The sequence below is a fragment of the Delphinus delphis genome, chromosome 15, assembly GCF_949987515.2.
Source record: "Delphinus delphis chromosome 15, mDelDel1.2, whole genome shotgun sequence".
In the NCBI taxonomy this organism is placed as follows: domain Eukaryota; kingdom Metazoa; phylum Chordata; class Mammalia; order Artiodactyla; family Delphinidae; genus Delphinus; species Delphinus delphis.
In genome coordinates, this window is record NC_082697.1 from 61,322,538 (window position 1) to 61,349,019 (window position 26,482).

The window sequence follows — 26,482 nt, forward strand, 5'->3', positions numbered from 1 at the left end:
GTGCCTACTGTATGCCAAGTATCATACTTGGCACAGGACATAAAACCATGAAAAAACAGGCAAAAGTCCTTGCCTTTACAAGGCTTCTTCAGGGGAAAAACAGACAACAAACAAATACAGACCACAATTTCAGGTAGTAATAAGTTCAATGAAGGAAAAAACCCAGAGCCCAGAGAGTGATGGAAGGTGGTGGGTGTTACTCTAGGTAGGGTCGGGGCTCAGGGAAGGCCTCTCTCAAGAGGTGATATTTGAACTAAGATCTGATGGATAAGAAATCAGTAATGAGAAGAATTAGGGGGAACAGTGTTTTCAGGTACAGGGAACAGCATGTACAAAGGAGACTTGTGAGGGTTAAATGAAATAGGCATGTAAGGGACTTAGTACCACGTATGCTACACAGCAAGCATTTCAGAAACAGCATCTGTGATGATGATGATGATGATAATGATGATGGATTACCGACAGGCCACAATGCCTCATGGTGTTTGCCAGTTACTGTGCCCCCTACTGAGTAAAGCAGCCACTGGAGGGAGGGAGGGAGCAGGGTTATGCCTGGGCCATATGTGGCCTTACAAAGATGTTCTAAACCAACTGGAGATCAATTAGCATCATCAGCTCCTCCCTGCTTGGAGGAGAATGAGGAAGGAGAGGACATGAAGAGGAGCTCCAGAGGGCTCAGCAAGGGTGGGACAGGAAGTACACAGGCCCAGCACTGCCTTCACCCCACCAGCACACTCATTCTAGTCCATAATTTAGGTCTCTGTTTGCAGTCAAGGGCGTCCAACCAACATACCTTCACCGACAGCTGAGCTCACAGGCTTAGGAGGTTAACAGAATGAGTCAGTGTCACAGGGCCCCAGTGGTACTGCTGAAATTGGAACCCAAGTCTCCTGACTTACATTCATCCCTCTGCTTCTCCGGAGGGGCCACTGTCCTCTTCCAGGCTAGGACCTGAGTCACCTCAGGTCAGCTGAGTAGCTCCAAGCTCCTACTCAGAAGGCAATGCGAGCAGCCCCCATTCACGCACTTAAACCGAACCGTGTACTAAAGAGGAAATAAACTGCACTCACCTGAACCCCAAATAAACTCAAACATTCGTTTTAAACTTAACTGTATCCTGCAGAATTGTCAAAGAAACACCAGTGACCCTGTTTAAATTAGAATCTGATCTACATATTTTCTGAAATCCTAAAATACAATGAAGCAAAAGATGAAAACATTCAAACGTGAACTGATACTTGGTTATCAAACCCCCTAAATCCTCATCTACTTGTCTAGTTACCAGCCTTAGGGCACAATCTCTGACAGATGGTGGTACCTTTCAGGAAGATTACCAGGGCAAGAGGAGCAGGGCCGCCCCCTTTTCTCTGCCTTATTCCCCTTCATGCAAATGCCAGCTCTGGGGTCAAAGGGTTTCAGAAAGAGTAGCTCAAAGCACTCACAGACAAAATGATTTTTCATTTCAGGAAAATGGGTGTTCTAAAAATCCTTGGGCAGGTGAAATCAATGGTGCTTATTACATCTTTGTGCAATGCTAAATTTTAACAGAATAAAAACTGCAAATGGATTATATGAAAAGCACTGTATGGGTTCAAACAGTATATGGGGCAAATTTCTAGGCTTTCTGCTAACCGCAGAATTAGGTCATCAGTACATGCATGATGTACAAAGAGTGTGGTTTTACTGGAGCTGCCACAATTCCATGGACATGCATCAAATCTGGAGAAAATCATTCTAACTCTTAAATAAATTAAGAGTTATTTACTTCAAAAAACAGATCAAATTATATACTATACCAAGATTTTGACGTGGTTCACTTTCTTCAAACTTTCTTGCAATCGCTGACTCTGCAAATGACAGAAAAACAGCTTATGTAATTTCATATTAAGAAGCGTTTTTTGTGGGTTTTTTTTTTTTGCGGTACGCAGGCCTCTCACTGTTGTGGCCTCTCCTGTTGCGGAGCACAGGCTCCGGATGCGCAGGCTCAGCGGCCATGGCTCATGGGCCTAGCCGCTCCGCGGCATGTGGGATCTTCCCGGACCAGGGCATGAACCCATGTCCCCTGCATCAGCAGGCGGACTCTCAACCACTGCGCCACAAGGGAAGCCCAGAAGCGGTTTTTATGAGGGTCTTTGCAGGTCTGCAAACAAGGATCTCAGGCAGATAAAGCCATCTGCAACTTGATGATTTCTAATTTCAGCTGCCAATTTTTGCATTTAAACATCTGCAAATATTCCCCAATATTTCAGTTAAAAGTTACATTTAGTGGTTCCAGAAAAGCTTTTTCTAATGAGACATATGTGAATTTGTCATATTAGCAATATAGGTCATTCATTGATTCAAAAACTACTGAGTGCAAGGCAACAAAAGCAAAATTAAACAAGCAGACTATGTCAGACTAAAAAGCTTCTGCACAGCAAAGGAAATAATCAACAAAATGAAAAGGGAACCTATGAAATGGGAGAAAATATTTGCAAATCATTTATTTGATAAGGGGTTAATATCCAAAATATACAAATAACTCATACAATTCAACAGCAAAAAACCAAACAATCCAATTAAAAAATGGTCAGAAGATCTGAATAGACATTTTTCCAGACATAGAGATGGACAACAGGCACACGTAAAGATGCTCAACTTCGCTAATCATCAGGGAAATGCAAATCAAAAGTACAATGAGATATCACCTCACACCTGTTAGAATGGCTGTCATCAAAAAGACAAGAAATGACAAGTGTTCACAAGAATGTGGAGAAAAAGGAATGCTTGTGAACTGTTGGTTGGAATGTAAATTGGTGCAGCCACTGTGGAAAACATATGGAGCTTCTGCAAAAAATTAAAAATAGAACAACCATATGATCCAGCAAGTCCACGTGGGTTATCTGAACTGAAGAACATGAAAATGCTAATTCAACAAGATATGTTCACTGCAGCATTATTTATGATCACCAAGATACGGAAACAACTTAAGTGTCCATCAAAGGATGAATGGATAAAGGAGATGGGATACACACACACACACACACACACACACACACACACACACACACACAATGGAAAATAATCAGCCATAAAAAAGAATGAAATCTTGTCATTTGCAACAACATGGGTAGACCTTAAGGGCATTATGCTAAGTGAAATAATTCAGACAAAGACAAATACCATATGATCTCACTTACATGTGAAATCTAAAACAAAACAAAACAAAGCTCATAGCTACAGAGAAGACTGGTGGTTGCTAGAGGCGGGGGCTGGCGGTGGGTGGGTGAAAGGGATCAAAAGGTACAAACAGCAGTTATTAAAAATGAGTCATGGGGAATATAGTCAATAATACTGTAGTAACTTTTTTTTTTTTGGCCACAACTTGCTGCTTGCAGAATCTTAGTTCCCCGACTGGGGACTGAAACCAGGGCCCAGCAGTAGAAGCACAAAGTCCTAACCACTGGAATACCAGGGAATTCCCAATACTGTAGTAACTTTTTTTTTTTTTTTTTTTTTTGGCAGTACGCGGGCCTCTCACCACTGTGGCCTCTCCCGTTGTGGAGCACAGGCTCCGGACGCGCAGGCCCAGCGGCCATGGCCCACAGGCCCAGCCGCTCCACGGCATGTGGCATCCTCCCAGACCGGGGCACAAACCCGTGTCCCCTGCATCAGCAGGTGGACTCTTAACCACTGCACCACCAGGGAAGCCCCTGTAGTAACTTTAATACTGTATTGCATGTTTGAAAGTTGCTAAGAGAATAAATCTTAAAGGTCTTTATCACAAGAAAAGAAAATTTTTTGTTAACTATGTGTGGTGATGGATGTTAACTAGACGTATTGCGGTGATATTTTAACAATGCATACAAATATCAAATCATTATGATGTACTCCTGAAATGAATATAATGTTATATGTCAATTATACCTCAAAAACAAAAACAAAAAACAAAAAACCAGGGGCTTCCTGGTGGTCCAGTGGTTAAGACTCTGTGCTTCCAATGCAAGGGGTGTGGGTTCAATCCATGGTCGGGAACTAAGATTCCACATACCACATGGCGTGGCCAAGAAAATGTTAAAAAACAAAAACAAAAACAGAAAAAAAACAAAACCAAACTACCGAGTGCAAATGTGTGCAAGGCACAGTATTGATATTGGGAGGAAGAGCAAAGGTAAATGAGAGTGCATAGCACCGTTAAGAGTTGGTCAGGAGCATAGGGTCTGGAATAACCACATCTGGGTTCAAAACCTGGCTCTGCCCCTTACCACCTGTGGGACTGTGGGTAAATTACTTATCTGCCACTTACTAGCTATGACCTTGGACAAGTTTCTCAGCCTCTCTGTGCTTCCGTTCCCTCAACTACATAGTGGGGTGACAGTATCTATCCTCCACAAGTTGATATACGTTAGGTGTCTAGAACGTGGCATGCATTACGTAAGTGATGACGACTGTCATCATCGTTAATATCTCAATCCCAGCTCTCTCATCACTAATGTGGGGACAAAATAACATATACTGCATGGCCTGGGGGTCATTAATTCAACAGATGTTTATTTGAGTGTTGGACACAGGAAAACCCCTCATGAAAACTAATTAATATGTTATCAGTGGACCTTATATTCTGGGGAAGCTGTAGGGACCAAGTGAGAGCCTGCATCCACGGTGCTGCGCAGCGCCTGGCACTGAGTAAATGCTCAAGAACTGCTTCCCACGAAGACGAAGATGAGAAGGAGGAAGAAAAGAAGGACACTGATTTTTGCTTTCAGGAAACATGTGACCTGGTGTGGACTACAAAGGCAGGACTGGACACAGGCGACCACACCTGCTAAACCTCCATGCGGTTTTCACATGTGCATTTAGCAGCAGTGAATCAGCAGCAGAGTCAAGTGCTCAGGAGGGTTTGAGATCCGCCACAGCGTTTGCTGGCAGGAAGATGCCAGAGCTGCAGGGACCTCAAGTGTTTGGTGGCTAATTGTCATCATTATTTTCCTGCGCCCCATTGAATTGAATTGAAAAACACTGAAGGGAATTGAAAAACACTGAAGGGAATTGAAAAACTCTCCCTGGAGTGCCCAAACCTTCCCCAAACTGACTTAGTTACCATGGCGATGAAGGCTTCTCCTTCCAAAGGACCAAACCTCAAGATGTGAGCCAACAGCCCAGTGAGAAAATGTTTTTAAAAATGTGGTGCTTCTGTAAACATAATGAACATAAATCTTAATATTACTTAATATAAAAATGAAACTACTTCATTTAGAATGTTTCTATTTCATTAGAAACTAATGTTAAAATGAACTATCCTAATATTATAAACCAAAGGACTCCTGCTACAGTAATATGAAAATACTAATTTTTCTTAAATATAAAAATGACATGAGGAAGTGTCAATTCCAAGAACATATTTAAAACAAAGATTTATTTTTAAAACTATCTGCATACCTTCCTATATGACTAGGTGCTGCTATAAGAGCTTTACATTTATGAACTAAGTCCTCATAACAATCTTCCATCACATCATCACCCCTATTCTACAGGTGAGGAATTGGAGGTACAGAAAGGTGACATCATGCTTTAGACTTAGGTAGGATTCAGCTCTCAAACTGTGTAAATATGGCATTTTTTTTTGCTTTCTAAACTACAACATAATTATATATTTTTCACAATTAGAACACCTCAAACAGAGAATTAAAATTGTCCCTAGAGCCTTGCAATTTGGGAGCCCAAGCTGGTGGCTGTTAAAAATACCCATGCCAGCCTTACTCCCCTCAACCATCATATTTCTTTACCCTCAAGAGTCGGTCAGTCAAGTGGAACATTTATCCCAGCTTCTGCATTCTTCTCCACTCCTTCGCTGTCACCTTGGGACTTCTTTTCTCCCCCATGCTGACACCGGCATTCATTTTAATCTGATTTCATATGGACACAAATGCTGGGACAGCCCCAGCAGTCTCTCCCAGAACTTTGAACAAGAAACCTATATATACAGGGAAATTAGTCTGCTTGCTTATGAGATGGGAAATCCAGACAACAAGGTATTGGGGGGAGGGTAAATCAATGAAGCATTTTTCTGTCTCTGTTTTTGCCATGGAGTATCTGTGACTCATTTGAACTTCAGGTTTCTACTCACCAGCTGACAGGCATGCTTAATTCTCTCCACAATCCCATCAAGTCCCAAGTATTGTAAAGACAACCACAGTGGCAGAGCACGGAGCTTGTCTGTTGGCTTATTTGATGTAAGACCGGCAACTAAAGTCTAAAAAAGCCAATATGGGTTTATTAATCAAAGCCAATGAAATCACATAGCAGAACTAACTAGTTACCATTTACTATGCACTTGGTTTGTGTCAGATGCTATGCAGGCACTTGGCTTGCATTATTCATTTGATCATCAAACAACTCCATGAGGTAAGTATTCTAGGCAACTTAGCTCAGAGACCTTGCTTTGTCTAAGGGTTCACGGCTAAGATGTGGCAAAGCCAAGATGAGAATCCAAATGGGTTCATCCCAGAGCTGGAGCGCTTAGCCATTCAAGCGGCCCCTCCCAAGGCTGTTCTGAGCATCCTCAAACACCTAGCCATTATCACCGGAGCAAGGTATTAACTGTTTAAGAAGAATCAATGAAAGCTTATTTTGCATATGCCTCTCACTAACTGATCCACTAACAAGAACCACCACTATGCTTTTAAAAACTATATCATGTTACAACCTTTTAGACAATGTGGATCAAGAACCTTAAAATACTCTTACTCATTATTAATTCCACTTCTGGGAACCCAGTGTAAGGAATAATTTGAAACACAGAATGATGCTCATTATTTTAGTAACAAAAATTTGAAAACAGCCTAAAAGTTCACAAATGGAGAATGATTAAATAACTGTGGTACTCAAGTGATGTAATATTACACAGTGATAAAAAGTTTTTCATACACATGGGGTAGTATGGGGAGACTAAATAGAAAAATATATATGGCATAGTTTCATTTATGTCAAAAACATTTTTTTCAAAAAAAAAGTCACAGAGGTAACATTAAGGAAAGTGTTCACTTTTTCCTTTTTCTGTATTTTGCCCCCAGACCCAATGATTATTAGCCACTCCCCACTCCCTCCCAGTGAGAGTAAGCTTACCAAGGCAGGATCGTCGTGCTTATAAAGCGTCACAGCAGGAACTGCTGGCAAACCCAGCCATGGGCCTGGAGTCAATGTCATGCTGTCACATTTGGTTGCAGCCTACCACAGAGAGAACAACTTCTTGTTACACTATCAGGATACACTAAACCCAACACCTTTCTCCATTCATAAAAACTGTGAAAAGCCATCAGGGATTAAGTGATGTTAAATTCCTTCTTAAAAACACAGTATTTAGTAAATCAACAACATACCAGCACTGATGAGGAGACATAACCTAGAGCCAATGTTGCCAGATTCACACTGGAAGAAAAAACACAGACCTAAGAACTAATTATTTACTGCTGCTTATTCACTAAGTACACATTTTAAATTAAAAAAAGTTTTTTAAAAAGGGCTGTGCTGTTCCACACTGACATTTACATGTCTTTCAGCTGTGTTGGTAGCTTTTATAACAGCAACATAAAGTGTGGTACATATACAACTTTCAGGAAAACCTGGAAAATGCATTTTAATCAAAACGTATTTCAGGGGGTGTCATCTACTTACTTAGTGTAATGGGTGTCTTATTTTATATTATTTTATATCTTTGGTAGATACCAGTATTATTTCCCAGTCATCATTCTTTCCCAGAGGGACAAATTAAAAAGCAACGCACCGTGTACGTGTATGATGTCCTGGAAATGGACTACTTGGGCTGCCCTGCATCCTCTCCCCTCTCTTCTCTTAGCAGCAGTCCAATGGCCTTCTGGGAAGCCACCCCAATCTCCTCTATGAGACCACAGCTTCACAAATCACCTAAACTATTAAGAGTGTTACATTTCCCTCGCCACAGCAACTGGCTCAGTATGAGACTCCTGCTGGGACTTCTGACCCTCTGCACACACCTGGAAAGGCGGATGGAGTTGCTGCAGCAACTCTGCACCAGAACAGGAAAGGCTGTCTACAGACGGAGCCACCACCATGGAGGAACTTCAGCCAAGTGACCTGGCTGATGTGGTGCCTAAGGCCAATCCTAACACTTGTCTTCTTAGCTATGGGAGCCAATAAAACTTCTTGCTTAAGCCAATTTGGGTAATTTTGTAATCTGCAAGCCAAAGAGCCTTTAGTGATACATGTGACGACAAAGTGAGCTCCTCCTGGGCACTCTGCCAGCCCACCATGCAGCCAAATTCCCCTCCACTCACCCTTTCACGTGGAGCCATATGCCGTACTGCTCACAGAGCTCTTTCAAACGCCCAATCTTATCTGTGTGCCCTACTGCTGCAGTTCCTAGGATAAAACACACAAGAAAGGATACTAAAACAAATATTTTCTGAGTCTTTGCAGCATGATAAAAGCTTCCATATACATTATCTCCCTATGAGAGAAGTAACACTGTAGCTCTGTTTTATTGAGATTTTCTTTGTGGACTGGCTTAAAATCAACTTTTGCAAACTGGTTATTCAAGTTTTGAAGAGTGTGTATTGTTCACTATATGTATCTATAAAATCAAACTTGTTAACTGTGTTATTTAAATCCTCTATATACTTATTTTCTATTTACTTGATCTGATGTTTCATGAGAAATATATTCAAGTCTCCCACCAAGATTGTGGTTTTGTCAATTTATACTTGTATTCTATCAACTTTTCCTTTATATATTTCAAAGTTATATTCATAAGCATTCATACCTGTTATATCTCTGAGTAGATGCCATGAATCATTATTAATATGAAGTCTATTTTATCTCACAGCAACCTTGCTACAGTACTTGTGTTTCGTTAGCATTTGCCCAAGATATCCCTTTTCCACACTTACTTTTTATCACTTTCTGGGTAATTTTTATTTAGGTGTGCTCTCTATAAAAAAATACATAGATGAATTTGTTTTGTTTGTTTTAACCAAATTTGAGAGGTCCTTTGTGTTTGTTTTGTTTGTTTTCTTTTTTGTTTTTTGCTGCACTGCACGGCTTGCAGGATCTCAGTTCCCTGACCAGGAATTGAACCCAGGCCATGGCAGTGAACGCGCAGAATCCTAACCACTAGACCACCAGGGAATTCCCGAGAGGTATTTTGTTTTAGTATAGAAAGCATTCTGAAGTCAGTTGAAACATACTACACACTTTAACCCATTCCCTAGGTGATCTGTTTACACTGCAGGTTTTGCTGGGCAGATCCTCCTCACAGAGCCTTTAGTAAAAGGCACAGTCACACATTCTCCCAACTGTCCTAAATTTCCAGTTAGCAGAACCCACCTAACAAGATTTCTAACGCTCTTCAACAAACACAACTAATACAAGTGCTTCTTTTGCAGGGGTTATGCCAGGAAAAGGGCTGACAACTCCACTCCTCCCCCCATCCAAATTTGTCTCAAATTTTAAAAAAAAATCTAAAATGACACATTTAGTTTAGTTGAAACAAGATCAAAGGCCAACGCATGGGTTGTGTCACATGAGCCATCAAAACATAAAGCATTGTGCCGTGTTTAAGTGACTGGACCACATTCGGGCTCTCTTCCTTTTGTGGCAACGCCCGCTTGCTAACCACTGGGACGTGCACTCTGGTGACAATGTAGTCACACTGGTAAACCACTCAATCACGTGTAAACTGCAGCCTCTCCCATCTATTAAGTGATTGATAGTAGACTGGTTATGTTTCTTTCTTTTTTTTTTTTTTTGCGGTACGCAGGCCTCTCACTGTTGTGGCCTCTCCTGTTGCGGAGCACAGGCTCCGGACGCGCAGGCTTAGCGGCCATGGCTCACGGGCCCAGCTGCCCCGCGGCATGTGGGATCTTCCCGGACCGGGGCATGAACCCGTGTCCCCTGAATCTGCAGGCAGACTCTCAACCACTGCGCCACCAGGGAAGCCCAATCTCACACTCTTTTATTTGTAGCTGTACAGTAAGTCTAAAAGTCAGATAGGGTAAGTCTTCCAGTGTTGTTCTTTTTCACAATTATTTTGTCTCTTCTTAGATCCTTTTATGTCCATATAAATTTTAAAATCAGCTCATCAATTTCTATAAGAAATGGGAAGTCTGCTGAGATTTTGATAAGGATTGAGTTGAATCTATAGATTAATTTGGGGAGATATGACTTAATAATATTGCGTCTTTCAACCCATGCACATGCCATATTGTTCCATTTATTTGGGTCTTCTTGAATTTCTCTCAGCAACATTCTGTAGTTTTCAGTGTACACATCTTGCCTTATTTTGTTAAATTTATCCATAAAGGTTTTTTTCTTGATGCTATTATGAATGGCATTTAAATTTCAATTGTTCATTGCAAGCTTGATAGATCTGCTTATTAGTTCCAATGGCTGTTCTTTGTGGTTTCCTTAGGACTTTCTACCTATACAATCATGCCATCTGCAAATAAAGACAGTTTATTCTTCCTTTCCAAACTGTATGTCATTTAATTATTTTTCTTGCCTTACTCCACTATCTAGAGCTTCAAGTACAATGCTGAATACAATGTGGTGAGCACAGCAGAAAGTGGTAGCTGACCAGCTGTCTCAAAGGTGGACATTTAAATGTGACATTTAAGAATTTAATTTAGGGCTTCCCTGGTGGCACAGTGGTTAAGAATCCACCTGCCAATGCAGGGAACACGGGTTTGAGCCCTGGGCCAGGAAGATCCCATATGCCACGGAGCAACTAAGCCCGTGCGCCACAACTACTGAGCCTGCGCTCTAGAGCCTGCGAGCCAAAACTACTGAGCCCACATGCCACAACTACTGAAGCCTGTGCACCTAGAGCCCGTGCTCTGCAACAAGAGAAGCCACCACAATGAGAAGCCCACACATGCAACAAAGAATAGCCCCTGCTCGCTGCAACTAGAGAAAAACCTGCGTGCAGCAACAAAGACCCAACACAGCCAAAAAAAAAAAAAAAAAAATATTCAATTTAGAAAGGAAGCATATGAAGGAATAGAGAAGCACAACCTAAATGAAAAAGTATATACACACAAACAAGAACTCCCAAAACAAACCAACAATTAAGGGAATCTAATGAGCTAAAACTTTAGTACTGTAATTCTCACCACAGTGCTGATACCGACCTTCCTTAAACATGTGGCACACAAACATTCTTAAGACTTGATCTCTTTTAGGCTAACTATCTAGCCTCTTTCTTGTATGTCCAAAATGGAAGATTCAGGTTCATGATACCTACCAGCATTTGCAACAAGCAACAGGGGCAGTTTTCCTCGTTCTATGTCATCTTTAATCAGTTTCTCCAGGAAGGCAACGTCCTGGGATTGAAAGACAAACCACAAAAACATGAGACAACCAGCACAAAAGCGTATACACTGAAAAATTCTAACTTCTAAAAGAAGATGACTCTCAAAATTTATCAGAGCAATTCTTTTCTTGACCATTTTCCTTTTTTCTCCAATCACAGTTGTGAAAATAAAATCGTTTTCCTTGAAGACTAACTAGAAAAATCAGTTAAATGAGATTCAAGTTAGAAACTGGACATACAGAACCAACATTTCTCTAGTTTTAAACATTTACAATAAAAAAGAATGTTCTCTCAAACCCCCACCCCCCCACCAAAAACAACCAAAAATGTATCTCTGATATTACTCATTGACGTATCTGAACCAGAAAATCTAACTACCTTGAAAAAGAAATGCAGAGGGCTTCCCTGGTGGCACAGTTGTTGGGAGTCCACCTGCCGATGCAGGGGACACGGGTTCGTGCCCCGGTCCGGGAAGATCCCACATGCCGCAGAGCGGCTGGGCCCCTGAGCCATGGCTGCTGAGCCTGAGCGTCCGGAGCCTGTGCTCCGCAATGGGAGAGGCCACAACAGTGAGAGGCCCGCGTATGGCAAAAAAAAGAAAAAAGAAAAAAAGAAACGCAGAACCCTAAAACCTATCTCTTTTGCTTCTGACTTCAGTATGGAAAGGCTTATCACTTGCATGTCTAAAAATAAGCAGAATCCAATGCCAAGGATTACAATAATCAAAATCTGCCCATTCACAAATCCAGGCAACAGTGATAACCATTTGAAAGAATGAGCTTTAGAAGGAATTTCTGAGGCTTAACTGGACTCCATGCTTCTACTTAAAACAGGTGATACAGTGATTACAAGATTCCTTAAGAGCCAGGTGCTCCTCACCTTTATGCCAGCCAATCTTCCTGGACATTCAAACCTGGCAGCATGTATTATGCAATAGGAAGATCTAAGCAATCCATGAATAAGCTAATAATTATCTGGAGGCCAGCAAACAGAACTGCAGTTTAAAGGAAGGTACGGTTTCAAAACACAATTCTTTATTATTTTATAAACCTAAAGAACTCACCATCTGATGCTGGGATCCAAACATAGTGTTACAGGGTACACGACACAAGCAGGGGAAGGGCAAGCCAAGCTGCAAGAAGAAACATGCAATTTTACAAGAAAGATCTTTGTCACCATTCCCTTATGTCCCCAAAAGATTGTGGCTCTAAGTCACAATTATTCTTTTTAAATATTCTCTCTCCTTAGGAACTCGCAATATGAGCATTTTGGGGGATAATTCAGAATCCTTCCTGCAAGGATAAGTGGTAAATAACACCGGCTAAAGGCATTCAAAGTACAATATCTTATTTATGGGTCCACCCATTCCTAAAAAGCAATAGATATGGACTAGCAGATGTACATCTCTTGAGAGAAATGAAGTCAGCGTTATGGAGACAGTAATTGTCGAATAAATTTTATATTCCTCATTTTTAGCTTCCAAATCCTTAAGGAGTATATGTTTTAGGAATTTTTTTAACATTTGCAGCATATTGCTCTGTATAACTAAAACTTGGAAGCATTTAAAGACCAAAAATTTAACAAGCACTTTATTCACACTTTATCCCCTTAAAGAATTTTTCTTTTAAATTATGAAAGTGAAACCCAAGTAAAACACACAATAAAAAATTACAGAAATTAAAAGTGAAAATCCCCCCCCCATAAGCAGATAATTGCTAGGCAAAAATATATATATTTTTCTAGGTATAAAAAACATATGCATATAAGCATGTACACACTTTTTAAAACATGAACATGACTATTCTGCCACCTACCTTTCCCACTTAACAGAACACTCTCACACATCTTTCGCAGATTGGACTGCTGTTCCAAGACAGCTCTGGGTCCATAAGAGCCTGGCCTACAGTAGGTACTCAATAAGTAATTTGTTTCATGTTTCTACAGAGATATTATAAAACTCCTTATTTTGTACACCCTCAAGAAGAGGACATAATTTCTTGCCACCAATGACCACAGCTCAGAATAAACTTAAGCCCTGAGTTTCCCCTATGTATCTCCCTGGACTCCTCCATCTTACAAAAGCCAACCCCTCCAATCCTATGGGTTTTACTTTAAAACATTCTTGGCCAAGAGGCTTAACAAGTTCTTGACTCAAGGTAGCCCTGTAATCAGGCTACCATGAACTTTAAAAAATGGTAATGCAAAAAAAAAAAAAAAAAAGGTAATGCTCTTTGATCTAATAATTCTAGACTGGCTCTGAAAATCCACCTGAGGAATACAACCCAAAGTATAGAAAAGCTTCATGCACAAAGATGTCCATAAAAGCACTATACGAAGAGCACTTCCTCAAAATGGTCATAAAAAGCAAAAGAATGTGAACACTCTAATTACCCAAAAGGGAAACAGTTAAAATACTATATACTCACTTGAAGGAATATTATGAAGATATTAAAAACATACTTTACTTTGGAGAACTGGTAAAACATGATATGAACCTGTATAACAGTAAGTGAAAAAAGCCAGCTATAGCTATGTAAAAACACACATACACTCTGATTAAGCCAAGTCTGAAAGGAAATAAAGTAACGTGTTGACTGTGGTTGCCTTTGGGCAACTAAAAAAAAATACATATATATATATCTAAATTTATTAATACACATTTATACATAATAATGACAAAACAAGCTTATAAGAAAATCACCTTTCTTTTCACTTGAAAAAAACAGCAGCTAAAGAAAAACTTCCAGGACAGAACAAAACATCGTTTCTTTAAAATATCCACCTTATGCCGCATTACCTGATTACAGAGGTACTGGCCCAGGCCAGGCCTAGCAGCAGCACTTAGATATATAACAGGCGTCTTGTTATATAACACATTGAACCCATCCACCACAAAGTCTTCATAACGGGAATGAATGGCAAGCCTACAGATCTTTGCAAGTCCTTCTCTTTCTTCTTCGTGGAAATAAGCACAGCCATTTTCATACCTGTTAAGAGACACCCATATGTCAGTATGTTCTTATCTCTGATATTATATCCCAGTCTTATAACCATGGAAGTAATTCTTTTCTCAATTCCTATCTCAGTGAAAGGAGATCGGAATCACCCTCATCTCAGTGGGCTGACACCTCACTGCAGCTGGAGGTTATAAAGAACAGAGGCAATGACCCCTCATCCACACCCAGCTCCAGAAAGAGCAGAAACTATGAAAACCAGTAGAGAATGGGAATCCCTCAGATATAAAAAGGCTGAAGACCATGCACTGGCTTACTTTACAATAAAGCCAGCACTGGATAATGCAGGCATGGTTCTTAGTAGTTTCAGCCCTAAAACATCCAAAGTTAAGTGAAACTGTCAAAAATGCTAGTCAGCCTAACTTTTGCTTTCACTAATATCTGCCTGGGACATTTTATTCTTCTCATTCTCCAAAAAGAAGGACAGAGAGATTTTCAGTTACAGGTATTGGATTTTTATTAGAACAGAAGAAAATTTCTCCTTTGCCATACAGTTAGGCAAATTCATACTCTCGCCAGGTCAAGCTCTTTCCCAGCATCTGAAAATAAGTCTCCTAAGTTAAATGTTCCAACGTTAGGTAAACATTCCTTTTCCATAAACGTAATAGCATAAATAAACACAAAATACCATTGGTCCCATTTCTTCTACTGACTCCTTAGTCTGCTAGAATTCCTTAATAATGCCAATATTATCACAGTATAAAGCAAATTTCAATTTCATAACACATACTCATCTTCCTTACGACAGCATTTCCTTTTTACTAAAGCACAGCTAATACTTTGATTAAAAATACTTGAACCTATTCCACTGCTGTACCTTCTATCAACATGTGCCAATTAGGAATCTTAAGAACAAGTAACTGTGGACATTATCCAACATGTATGTGCTCATGTTCTCAGCTCTTTACATGTATTAGTTCATTAGTTCATGTAATCCTCACAACAATGTCATCAAATAGATATTAAGGCTATCCCCATTTCATAGATAAGGAAACTGAGGCATGGAGTGGTTAAGCAACGCTTCCAAGAGGAAAGGGAAGAGGCAGAGCTGAACCCAGGTAGCATAGCTCCAGAAAATAGATCTCTCACAGTCTATAACCAATGCATAAATGTCTTTACCAGAAACTAAAAACTTATTACCTGAAAATTCTGCATAGCCATAAGGTAGTGTCTGAAAGTATCCTAGTTGTAAGTTTTCTCAGCTTCTCTTTGTCCAGAGTTGAAATGTAAGCTCCCAGACTGTGCCCCAACAAAGCTATATGACCTTGTTCTCCAATATTCTGGATTCTGTTAATCAAAATTTATTAGATTAAAAAAAAAGTATTAGTCAAAGCATAAATATATAAAACACAGAGACACATTATTCCACAGAAATTTCTGTCAGACTTGAAATGCATTTAATGGCCTAGAAGGCAGACACTGAGATACATTTAGAAAATTCAATGCATAAGGTATTAATAGTTTGGGGGGAAATTTTTTTTTTAAATTCAAGTCCTAGGAGATAAATATCCTTTTTATTGAATACCAACTAAATACACAAACTGTTTTTGAATAATTTTCTCCAAAAAAGTTTTTTAAATTAAATACCAGTTGAAGAACTATGGAGAGTAGAGCTAAAATGTGCAGAAAATTTAATAATCAACAGACGAAGATCAATTCCCTGCATTAAATAGCTATTTATAACAACACAGCACATTCAAGGGGAACTAGGTATTGTTTTACATATTATTAAAGTGGATGGACTAATTTCCCTTATAAAGAATAAATGTAAAAAGAAAAAAACAAAAAATTGACAGGATACTGGGCAAAGGAGACAGTTCATAGAATAGGGAATATAAATGTGTCTTAAAACATATAAAAAGACACTTAATCTGGTTCATAAGAAAAATGCAAACTAAAACTATGCTGAAATATCATTTCTCACCTATCAGACTGGCAACGATCCTTAAGTCTGCTAATACCCTTTCAGGCAAAGGTGTGGGGAAAGATGTACTCTCACACATTATGGGTGGGAATGTGAATTGGCACAATTCCACGAAGGGAAATTTGGCAATATCTGTCAAATTTACAAATGCACAAACTTATCTGGCCCAGCAATCCCACTTCTAGGACTTTAATCTACAGAAACACTTCTTCTATGAGAAATGACACATGTACAGAGTTACTGGCTGTAGGAATGTTCGTAAGAGTAAAACATGAAAAGGAGACTAGTTAAATAAAATATGGCTCATCCATTTAGAGTAACACTAAACAGCTCTTAAAGGAGAAAGCTCCTTGTATACTGCTATGCCAGGAACTCCAAGACATAAATGAGAAAAGCAAGTCACAGAACAACATGCATAGTATTTAGGTACTGGAGGGGGTGAGCACAGACATTTTGCTTGGGTGTACATACACATGAAATATCTCTGACGAATACACAAGAAACTGGCAACTTATCTCTAGGAAGGAGAACAAGGTAGGGAGGCAGAGGTAAGAAGGAAAATTGCCTTTGTGTATATACCCTTTCTATCTTTTGAAATTTGAACTGGAAGAATGAATTACTTACTCCAAAAAAATTAAATTTAAAACTATTAAACAGAAAATGAAACTAAATAAATTGCTTGATAGATGCATAAACAGAAATAAAATAAACAGATGATTCACAAAGTGGCCTGCCACCAATGAATTCAGCTGCAGCACTTCTCAGCAATCAGAGGCGGAAGCACAGGAGCAGAAGCAGTCAGAAACAGAAAAGCACACAGCAGCTATGCTCTGGCCCCTGTGCCAGCCCCTCCCTAAGACACAAGACCATAAAAACGACAAGATTTTAGTAAATGACTTCCTTTTACAAAATATATTATCTAAAATATGTCAATGTCTCTCTGAAGAAACTGAACATCATTTTAATATCACATGTAACTAGGAATTAAATATAGCTTATTACTGCAGCAACTTGTGAGAATGCAATCATTATCAAAATCAAGAACACATATACTTTCAAACAGAAGCTGCCAACTGTTCTCCATTACCGGGTACTCTGGGGCTCCTCATCTTCATCTCCGTGCATCAGATTCTGAACTAACTGGAGGATGCTCACCATGTCCTGTCCACTGCGGAACAGAAAAACAGCTGACAAACAGGTGGAAACAGCACACATCCCTCACCAGTCTCTCACTATTTTCTCTCATCTAAATTAGCTTGACATGTTTTCTTTTTTAACTGAGGAGCTACGAAAGAAATAATGTGTTTTGAGATACAGTATACATCATTTTTAAAACAAACCTCAAATTATCAACTGAATTCTGAATATAACCTTACTTGTGATTAATCTTCTGCCTAAATATTAATTTGATTTTTAAAAATTTCACCTGCTTTAGCAATATTTCTCTACCTGTTCATTTGAATCTTGGAGACTATTTAATAAGCATGTAATAAGGGCCGAAGTAGTCCTTATAAGCTGTTGGAAGGTCACAAAAGCAGCAAGAATACTCCAGTGCCACTGGTGTATCTAGCTTCTCTCCATGTGGGAGTCTTGTCTGTTTGTTCTAACAGAGCTAAACATGAAATGCAAGCATGATTTATTATTACCTCTTCCCCAAGCTGGGGAAACTGCAGATTCACTTGCAGTGTAAACACTTACTTCTATCCAAGATATGTTTTTAAACGCTCATCACATGAGGAGGTGGAAACTTATGAGAAGAATGTGAAAGGTGAAGTTCTAAGCAATGGCAAGGCAACTTGTAAAACATGTGATGTCAAAATACTATCACTTTATTAATGAGAATGTGACTAATAAAAAGTTCTCTCTTTCGGGCTTCCCTGGTGGCACAGTGGTTCAGAATCTGCCTGCCAATGCAGGGGACATGTGTTCGAGCTCTGGTCCAGGAAGATCCCACATGCCGTGGAGCCACTAAGCCCGTGTGCCACAACTACTGAGCCTGTGCTCTAGAGCCCGTGAGCCACAACTACTGAAGCCCGTGCACCTAGAGCTTGTGCTCTGCAACAAGAGAAGCCACTGCAATGAGAAGCCTGCGCACTGCAACAAAGAGTAGCCCCCACTTGCCGCAACTAGAGAAAGCCCATGTGCAGCAATGAAGACCCAATGCAGCACCCCCCCCAAAAAAGTTATCTCTTTTCAAAAAGCACCATCAAAACAATGTCCCCAAACCTATCTTCCTCAAGGTGCTGACCTTCACGTGTGAGGGACTCTGATCCTTGGACATTGTGTAGAGATGAGGCCACATGACCTCGAGCAAGCTACTGAAACTCACGAAGCCCTACATTATACAACTGTGAGGATGCTGTTAGTCCATGAAAAGCACCGAATGCCACGCCTGGGGAACTGCTATCTCAGGCGCTGGCTATTAGCATTATTAGTGTGAGTACTCCTGACTGGTGACATTAATGCCCTCCCACTCTGAGAATTACGGATGTTCTTGGTAGTATGTCTTCTAGGGAAACTTCTGTGGGATGAGTGGAACGCTTTAATTCCCTTCAGTAGGCCTGGGATGAGGAGACTTACAAGATTTGGTTCCTGTTCTCAGCTGGAGAATGAACTTCACCCGTAGAGGACTTCAAGTCAGCACCCTTCATCTACAAGCAGGAGTGCTTATTTTAAAACGTTAGTACCTGGGGACTTCCCTGGTGGCACAGTGGTTAAGAATCCACCTGCCACTGCAGGGGACACGGGTTCGAGTCCTGGTCTGGGAAGATCCCACATGCCGCAGAGCAACTAAGCCCGTGCGCCACAACTACTGAGCCTGCGCTCTAGAGCCAGTGAGCCAAAACTACTGAGGCCCGCGTGCCTAGAGCCCGTACTCTGCAACAAGAGAAGCCACTGCAACGAGAAGCCAGCACACTGCAGCGAAGAGCAGCCCCTGCTTGCTGCAACTAGAGAAAGCCTGTGCGCAGCAACGAAGACCCAACGCAGCCAAAAAAAAAATTAGTATCTGGGTGTGTTAGATGTGACATTTATTGGCACACTGGGATCCTTCCTCTATACTACTCTTTTGCAACATACTTATTGTACATATTTATATTCAAGTCAAAGGACAACTTAAGGGAGTTGTACTATTTACCTACGTACAGTTTCCTGGTTATAAAAAAAATAATAAGTTTGTCTGAGGGAAACTGGGCCGGGACTTTAACTCCAGATAACTCCAGATTGAGTGCTAACATCCTGTGAAAATGTTAGTTGGATAACTACTTATTTTTCTGACTTCTTCCCTGATAGCTCAAGTCACAAACACTTGACAGATTTGCTTTAGTTGCCAAAAAATAAACCACTCTGCTAATAAATTAGAGTTGACATTTTCCTTTCATTTACTATATAATAAAATGATAAATCTTATCAAGTTAAAATAACTCTCACAATAAAGCTCAGTCTACCAAACAGATTACTGGTTTCAAGGATGAATCAAGTGTGATAGCTGAGTTATGAGTTTGCGTATCACTTCTGAGTTACAAGGTTGTGTTAAACTCTGAACGGGAAAGGGGGAGAAACAGTAGGTTTAGCGTTATCACCAACCAACCAATGGCATTTCAGTTTTCTGTTACACTACATATAACTCTCAATTTGCTTTGTGCTCATTAAAACTAAAATTGTAAGTCAGTGATGGTAAAATCTTGGTTTAAAGAAAGTGTACACCCTAAGTAAAGGTACTTATCTTCATTGCCACCTACCTGCCTTGCAGTGGCCCTGGAATATCCCCTGATAGGAGCTTCTTTCCATTTTCCTCCTCTGTTCTTCTAATTTAAACGAAATAAAAAACTGTTAACCTTCTAACATTTGAGCATGAACATGTGATAATGTTGCTCACAACCTCTTAGTAACTGATATGAGATTTGAAACACACATCTCGCCTTCTCGTCCCAGCCCCCAGGCTGGGGTAGGGTTTAGTTTCAGGAAAATAATATTAAAAATATAATAATACTTCAAGCCACTTCTTGGTTAGTTGATGCCCTATATGACCTGAATATACAGTAAGAAGTATTTATAGATTCAAGTCAATATATTAAATAAATGAAACTCTTAGTAGGCAGGACTGAAAATTATAAGTCCTGTCCCTTAATTTCAAAATCCTTTAATTACAAAGCACCTTATACCCAAGACAAATACCAATTTTAAATTCAGCTGAAGCTAAGTGTGACGTTCTGAAACCAAGAGGTCTCTTTTTTTTTTTCATCTTTATTGGAGTATAATTGCTTTACAATGGTGTTAGTTTCTGCTTTATAACAAAGTGAATCAGTTATACATACACGTATGTTCCCATATCTCTTCCCTCTTGCGTCTCCCTCACTCCCACCCTCCCTATCCCACCCCTTTAGGTGGTGACAAAGCACCGAGCTGATCTCCCTGTGCTATGCAGCTGCTTCCCACGAGCTATCTACCTTACGTTTGGTAGTGTATATATGTCCATGCCTCTCTCTCGCTTTGTCACAGCTTACCCTTCCCCCTCCCCATATCCAAGTCCATTCTCTAGTAGGTCTGTGTCTTTATTCCCATCTTACCCCTAGGTTCTTCATGACATTTTTTTTTCTTAGATTCCATATATATGTGTTAGCATACGGTATTTGTCTTTCTCTTTCTGACTTACTTCACTCTGTATGACAGACCAAGAGGTGTCTTTAACAGAAGGAAACTAGTGCTGTCAGTTTCACAGCAAGTTGAACACATTTAATGGGTCACTTCTGTTCCACAGGCTCACCTCTGACTGTCCTCTAGCATCTTCATGGCCTCCTTCAAGTTTTTTCCCATTTCAGCTAGTGTAGGGTCTGCTATCTGGGAAACAAATTTTCAAAAGGTTAAATTTTAACAACCCTCTATTACTTCTGCAACATAATTCATCCAGAAAAACTAAATGCAAGTCCATTTTCTTCTGGATTTATTATAAAATACCTGCATTATTAAAGAACATGTTTGATTTTAAAATTCCAACAGTACAAAGGTATAACATAAAAAAGTCCCACTCCCCAGGGGAGGCCACTTTTAAGTTTGACGTATATCTCTCCAAAGTTTCACTTTGCTCATATGCATCTCTCCAAATTGCTTTTTTCTGCTTTATAGTGACTATGGTTCCATGTCAGCAGGTCCACTTCGTTCCTCTTAGTGGTTACACCTTTTTGCATCTGATGGATGTATTATAATTTACTGAACCAGTCCTGAATTAATGGACCCTTAGGTTATTTCAGTTGTTCACTATTAGAAGCAAGGTCCAGAAAAGTATGTATAGTATACTATTCATTTTACTGTTGTAGTAGGCTGAAAAATAGCCCCCCAAAGGATATTCACATCCTAATCCCTGGAATTTGTGAACATTACCTTATACGACATAGTCTTTGCAGATGTGATTAAGGATCTTGAGATGGCACGATTACCCTGAATCATCCAGGTGAGCCCTAAATTCAATCACATGTATCCACATGAGAGAATCGGAGGGAGACCACACAGAGAGAGAAGACTATGTGACGACAGAGCAGAGAGAGATTTGAAGATGCTGGCCTTGAAACTGGAGTGATGGAGCCACCAAACAGGGAAGGATGGCTGGCAAGCAACATCAGCTGGAACAAGAAAGGAAGGGACACTCCCCCCGAGCCTCTGGAGGGAGCGCAGCCCTGCCAGCCCTTGATTTCAGCCCCGCGACAGTGATTTCAAACTTCTGGCCTCCAGGACTGAGAGAGAATGTATTTCTGTTGTTCTAAGCCACCCAGTTTGTGCTCATTTGTTACAGCAGCCCCAGGAGACTAATACGCTCAAACATCTGCAAGTGCTTCTAAAAACTTTGGGACGCTTACACAAGCTAGCCATAGTGATTGCCGCCAAAGAATGGCTACAGGGGTCAGAGAGAGTCTTTTTAGTTCATATCCTTTTGTTCCTTTTGGATTTTAGTACCATGTGTACATCTATCTCCCATTCAAAACATAAACGAAACAAATTTTTAAACATTCTTGCAGAATTGAAACACTCATTTTCCTTTCTTCTTACATCTCCGTAAAAATTTTTAGAGAGACAATCTTGTTGCCCTGAATCTCTGTATAGTATGAATTGGGTTATAAACAATCACAGAAGCTCTCTCTTGTTCCCCCCTTACTCTTCAAATACACTTCAAGTGTATTTATCTGCTTTTCTCTTCATATTGTCTCTTGTACCTCGTAATAGTTTACACAATGTAGATGTGCAATGAGTGTATATTACCTTTAGTACTGTGTTACCTCCTCAAAATTGTTTATTTTTTTAAAGAAATTCTACTGTTTATCAATGTAAGTATCAGAAAATATTAATTCTAGAAGGGACCTTAGGGGTCTAGCCCAGGAATTTCCCACCTGTGTTCTTCTCAGCCTTAAGACTCCTGGAAAGAACTTTGGGGAGAAGGGGTTGGGTAGCCAGTTGGAGCTGCTACCTCTCTGCCCCCGCCTTAAGGAGATCAGCTGTTTTTAACAATAGGGTTTTGAGTAAAGTTTCACTTGTAAAAAGTTTCATTAAAAAGAAGAAAAGAAAAAGTATAAGCATGAAAACCTCTGATTCTCGTATAACATTTTAGAGGAGAGGAAACTAAGACTTAGAGAGGTACACTGACTTGCCTAGGCTCATGGAAGTAATAAATGACAGAGAGGTGCCAGAACCCTGGTTTCCTGATGTGTTTCTGCCTGTTTCTATTACATCACACTGATTCTACAAGAGATTAGAAAATAATCACATAGCCACATCCGATCTAATTTTTACATGAGAAAAAAATAATCATTAAAAAAACAGGTGTTTCCAATAAAAATCACAATTTAAATGTAAGCACCAGATGGGTTAGAGAGTAATCTAAAAGGGTCTCCATGCTCTCCATTAACAGTTGTGAGTAGGATGAGGAACAGATAATGGTCAAGAGAATTGATCTTGCTCCTCAGTCTGCTGGTCACGGTCCTTACTACCCTCATCTCCTGTGACACATCAATCCCTGATCATCTGGCCAAATGAAAAGATAAACAGTTTGCTTGATCAATTACACCTCCGTGTTTCATGCTTATAACATCTGCCCCATCTGAAATGTCCTTGTACCTTTTACCACCTCTAACTACCTATTAAATCACAATTCACTACTTCCAAGAAACCCCTATGGATAAAACCATTTTCACATGTTCACATCCCCTCTAATGATATCGATACCATTTTTTCCTAAACCAAAAATCTGGACTCACTGCCTGACAAATGATTGTATTTATGGGGACAACAGGACGGAAGGCTTGAAACTGGGGCCATTCTAATATGCAACTGCCATTTATCCTCACGATTCTTTACATCCTTTACTATGAATTGTTTTATAGATGATCTTTCCACTATAGGTATTCTCCCCAATTAGATTATATGCTTTTTGAAAGCAGCCATTCAGACTCCTACTAATTTTGACTTCTCTTATAAGACCAAGAATCTAAAGTCAGCTTGATTCTTGGGTTGTCATATTACCTCTGAAACCCCTTAGGAAGGCATGGCATATTGGATATCAACATGCTGGCTCTAAGTTCAACACGGCTAACTTCTCCTATAAAATTCAACAGATTTTTCAGTTAAGAATAGACAAAATAGTTGACTTAGTTTAGAAGCCACTTCATATGACAATACTTATTTTTAAACACCAGAATCACATGTGATGACAAGATGTTTACACTGAGAGAGGCAAGAGAGAAGTGCAGCTTCACATTTCTCCATCTGAGTCTCTCGAGAGAGCAAGCACACACTCATTGAATGGAAAGGCTGACATTTAAATTGCTCTTGATCCTACTCAGAGTGAAGTGGGGACAGCGGGGAGTGGGTAACGGGTGCGTAGGGAAAATAGCACTTTTAGTTAAATTTGACTCAATTAAATGGGAATATGATGTAGACCCTCACGTGCTTGTGTTAACGGGATAATCCAAAATATAAAATGTTATCCAGTTGCAGGATATTAGGCCTTAAGTCAAGAAATGCTCGAAGAAAAATATTTATAAATTGGTTCCTTAAACCATGCCTCCATCAGCTTCTACTAAGGGCAGCAACTACTTTCTTATTTGCATTTCGTATCCTCAGTACCTGTTACAGTGCCAGAGTACTTGTGTGATAAATGTTAATAAATAATAGCAGGGTAACAGCCAGACACAAAACGAGAGAAAATTAAGTTGAATAAAGATGTCCATTATTTGGTATTTAGAAGGAGGCTGTTTTACAATATTGAGGGAAGAAAAAAAATAGTATTCTATGCCAGGTTCCCAGAAGAATGTCATATTTTTTCAACCCTTAGCATCTAACACAGGATCTGGCACAGAAAAAGGGCTCAATAAGATTTGTGATCCTTAATAATTACTAACACTTACTGAGTTGCTTGCTATATTCAAGCATCATCTAATTAACACCTTTACATGCATTACTGCCTGGCTAACCCAAAGGCACAGAGTTAGTATGTTTTGAAGCCAGAATTTAAAACAAGGTCTGTACTACTCTAGAACCAGTGCTCTTGACCACTAGGCAATACTGCTCCTCAATTTCATCAAAAAAGTAAACAAAGCAACTCACATTTTGAAAAAGCTCTTGTCTCAAGAACCATAATTAGAGCTAAGTAAGGTCTCATTTTAAAGATAATCCTTGGGACTTCCCTGGTGGTGCAGTGGTTAAGAATCTGCCTGCCAATGCAGGGGACTCGGGTTCAAGCCCTGGTCCGGGAAGATCCCACATGCCACGGAGCAACTGGGCCCGTGCGCCACAACTACTGAGCCTGTACTCTACAGCCCACGAACCACAACTACGGAGCCCATGTGCCGCAACTACTGAAGCCTGTGCACCTATGGAGTGTGTATATCCACAGATTCACTTTCTAATTACAAAACTACCACGTGTTCACTACTGAAGATTCAGAAACCATTATTAGACTGTTAGTCATTAGATCGCAAATTTGTAACTTATATTTCAGCTATGTTGATTCTGTGTAATGAAGTGGATTCGGTATTTTTGCTTCAATTACGTCTAACATTGATGCATGGCATGGCTTAAAGCAAGTTCAAAACTCCTAAGGAGAACCATTCAACTGTTCATATGATAACTGTCACAGAACTAGACAGCTCATTTTGTAAAACAAGCCCCGCCATTCATCCTTTGATAAGCATCTTTTCAACAATCATTTTTATACTAGTTGATTTCCATCACTTTCAGTCAGTGTGGGATATTAAGTATTAAATATTAAAATATCCTGCCACTATCAGAAGAAGAAATAGTATATATGTAATGGTAAAATATCATTAAAATTCTCACAATTTAAATGTTGGAGGAAAAAAGTTGAAAGTCAAATGCAAGATAAAATAGTAAAGGAGGTCAGGAAGTAATTCTCTATTTTTCAAGCCAGGAGGAAATTATACATTTATTTGGAATAAGGCAACATGGGTTAATGAAAAAAATCACTTATTTTTTGCTTTTGGCTAGAATTATATCAACTTAGTTATGAGGTAACACTGGTACTATTCCTACCCGTATTATTCGGAATACATTATATTTATCATTTTATTCTACTTCATTAAAAAAAAAACTGCTGGCCATGACCTGCTAAATTGATTTGACATCTCATATAAAGGATGTAACCTGCAGTTTGGGGGGGAAAAAACCCACACTATTTTAATGGATGTTATTGAAAATTAACATCCAGTTATTAGTAATGGAGTGAACAATCATTTGTTAATAAAGTTTATTAACTGAGAAGTTGTTTATAATAACCTTTCAAAAGTGGAAACTACATGGGCTTCCTGGGTGGCGCAGTGGTTGAGAGTCCACCTGCCGATGCAGGGGACACGGGTTTGTGCCCCGGGCCAGGAAGATCCCACATGCCGCGGAGCGGCTGGGCCCGTGAGCCATGGCCACTGGGCCTGTGCGTCCGGAGCCTGTGCTCGCAACGGGATAGGCCACAACAGTGAGAGGCCCGCGTACCGCAAAAAAAAAAAAAAAAAAAAGTGGAAACTACAGCAGAAGAATAATAAAATCTTAGGGCCTAAGATCTGGGAACTACTGCTCTCCAGTCACTTAAAATTTTCTCAGCTTTCAAATGCTTAATCAAGCTCTTGTATACATTTTCTTCAGTTAAACCAGCCTACCAAAGTGTGACCAAAAACTATATGATTTACTTTCATATGAATTAAGGAAAAAATAATACCTCAAGCC

General features: G+C 39.8%; 1 protein-coding gene across 1 annotated transcript in view; it reads right to left on the bottom strand.

Moving 5' to 3' along the window:
* Nucleotides 1–26,482, bottom strand: part of PDXDC1 (pyridoxal dependent decarboxylase domain containing 1) — a 50,079-nt gene that overhangs the window by 15,369 nt on the left and 8,228 nt on the right. Inside the window, exons 2-13 of the mRNA XM_060031785.1 lie at nt 21,027–21,100; nt 20,002–20,067; nt 17,349–17,429; nt 15,478–15,624; nt 14,121–14,310; nt 12,387–12,455; nt 11,255–11,333; nt 8,292–8,376; nt 7,359–7,407; nt 7,105–7,206; nt 6,107–6,232; nt 1,797–1,847 (exon numbers count right to left, since the gene is read on the bottom strand). Coding sequence (XP_059887768.1) covers nt 1,797–1,847; nt 6,107–6,232; nt 7,105–7,206; nt 7,359–7,407; nt 8,292–8,376; nt 11,255–11,333; nt 12,387–12,455; nt 14,121–14,310; nt 15,478–15,624; nt 17,349–17,429; nt 20,002–20,067; nt 21,027–21,100 — 1,119 coding nt within the window. The remainder of the gene's footprint in view (nt 1–1,796; nt 1,848–6,106; nt 6,233–7,104; nt 7,207–7,358; nt 7,408–8,291; nt 8,377–11,254; nt 11,334–12,386; nt 12,456–14,120; nt 14,311–15,477; nt 15,625–17,348; nt 17,430–20,001; nt 20,068–21,026; nt 21,101–26,482) is intronic.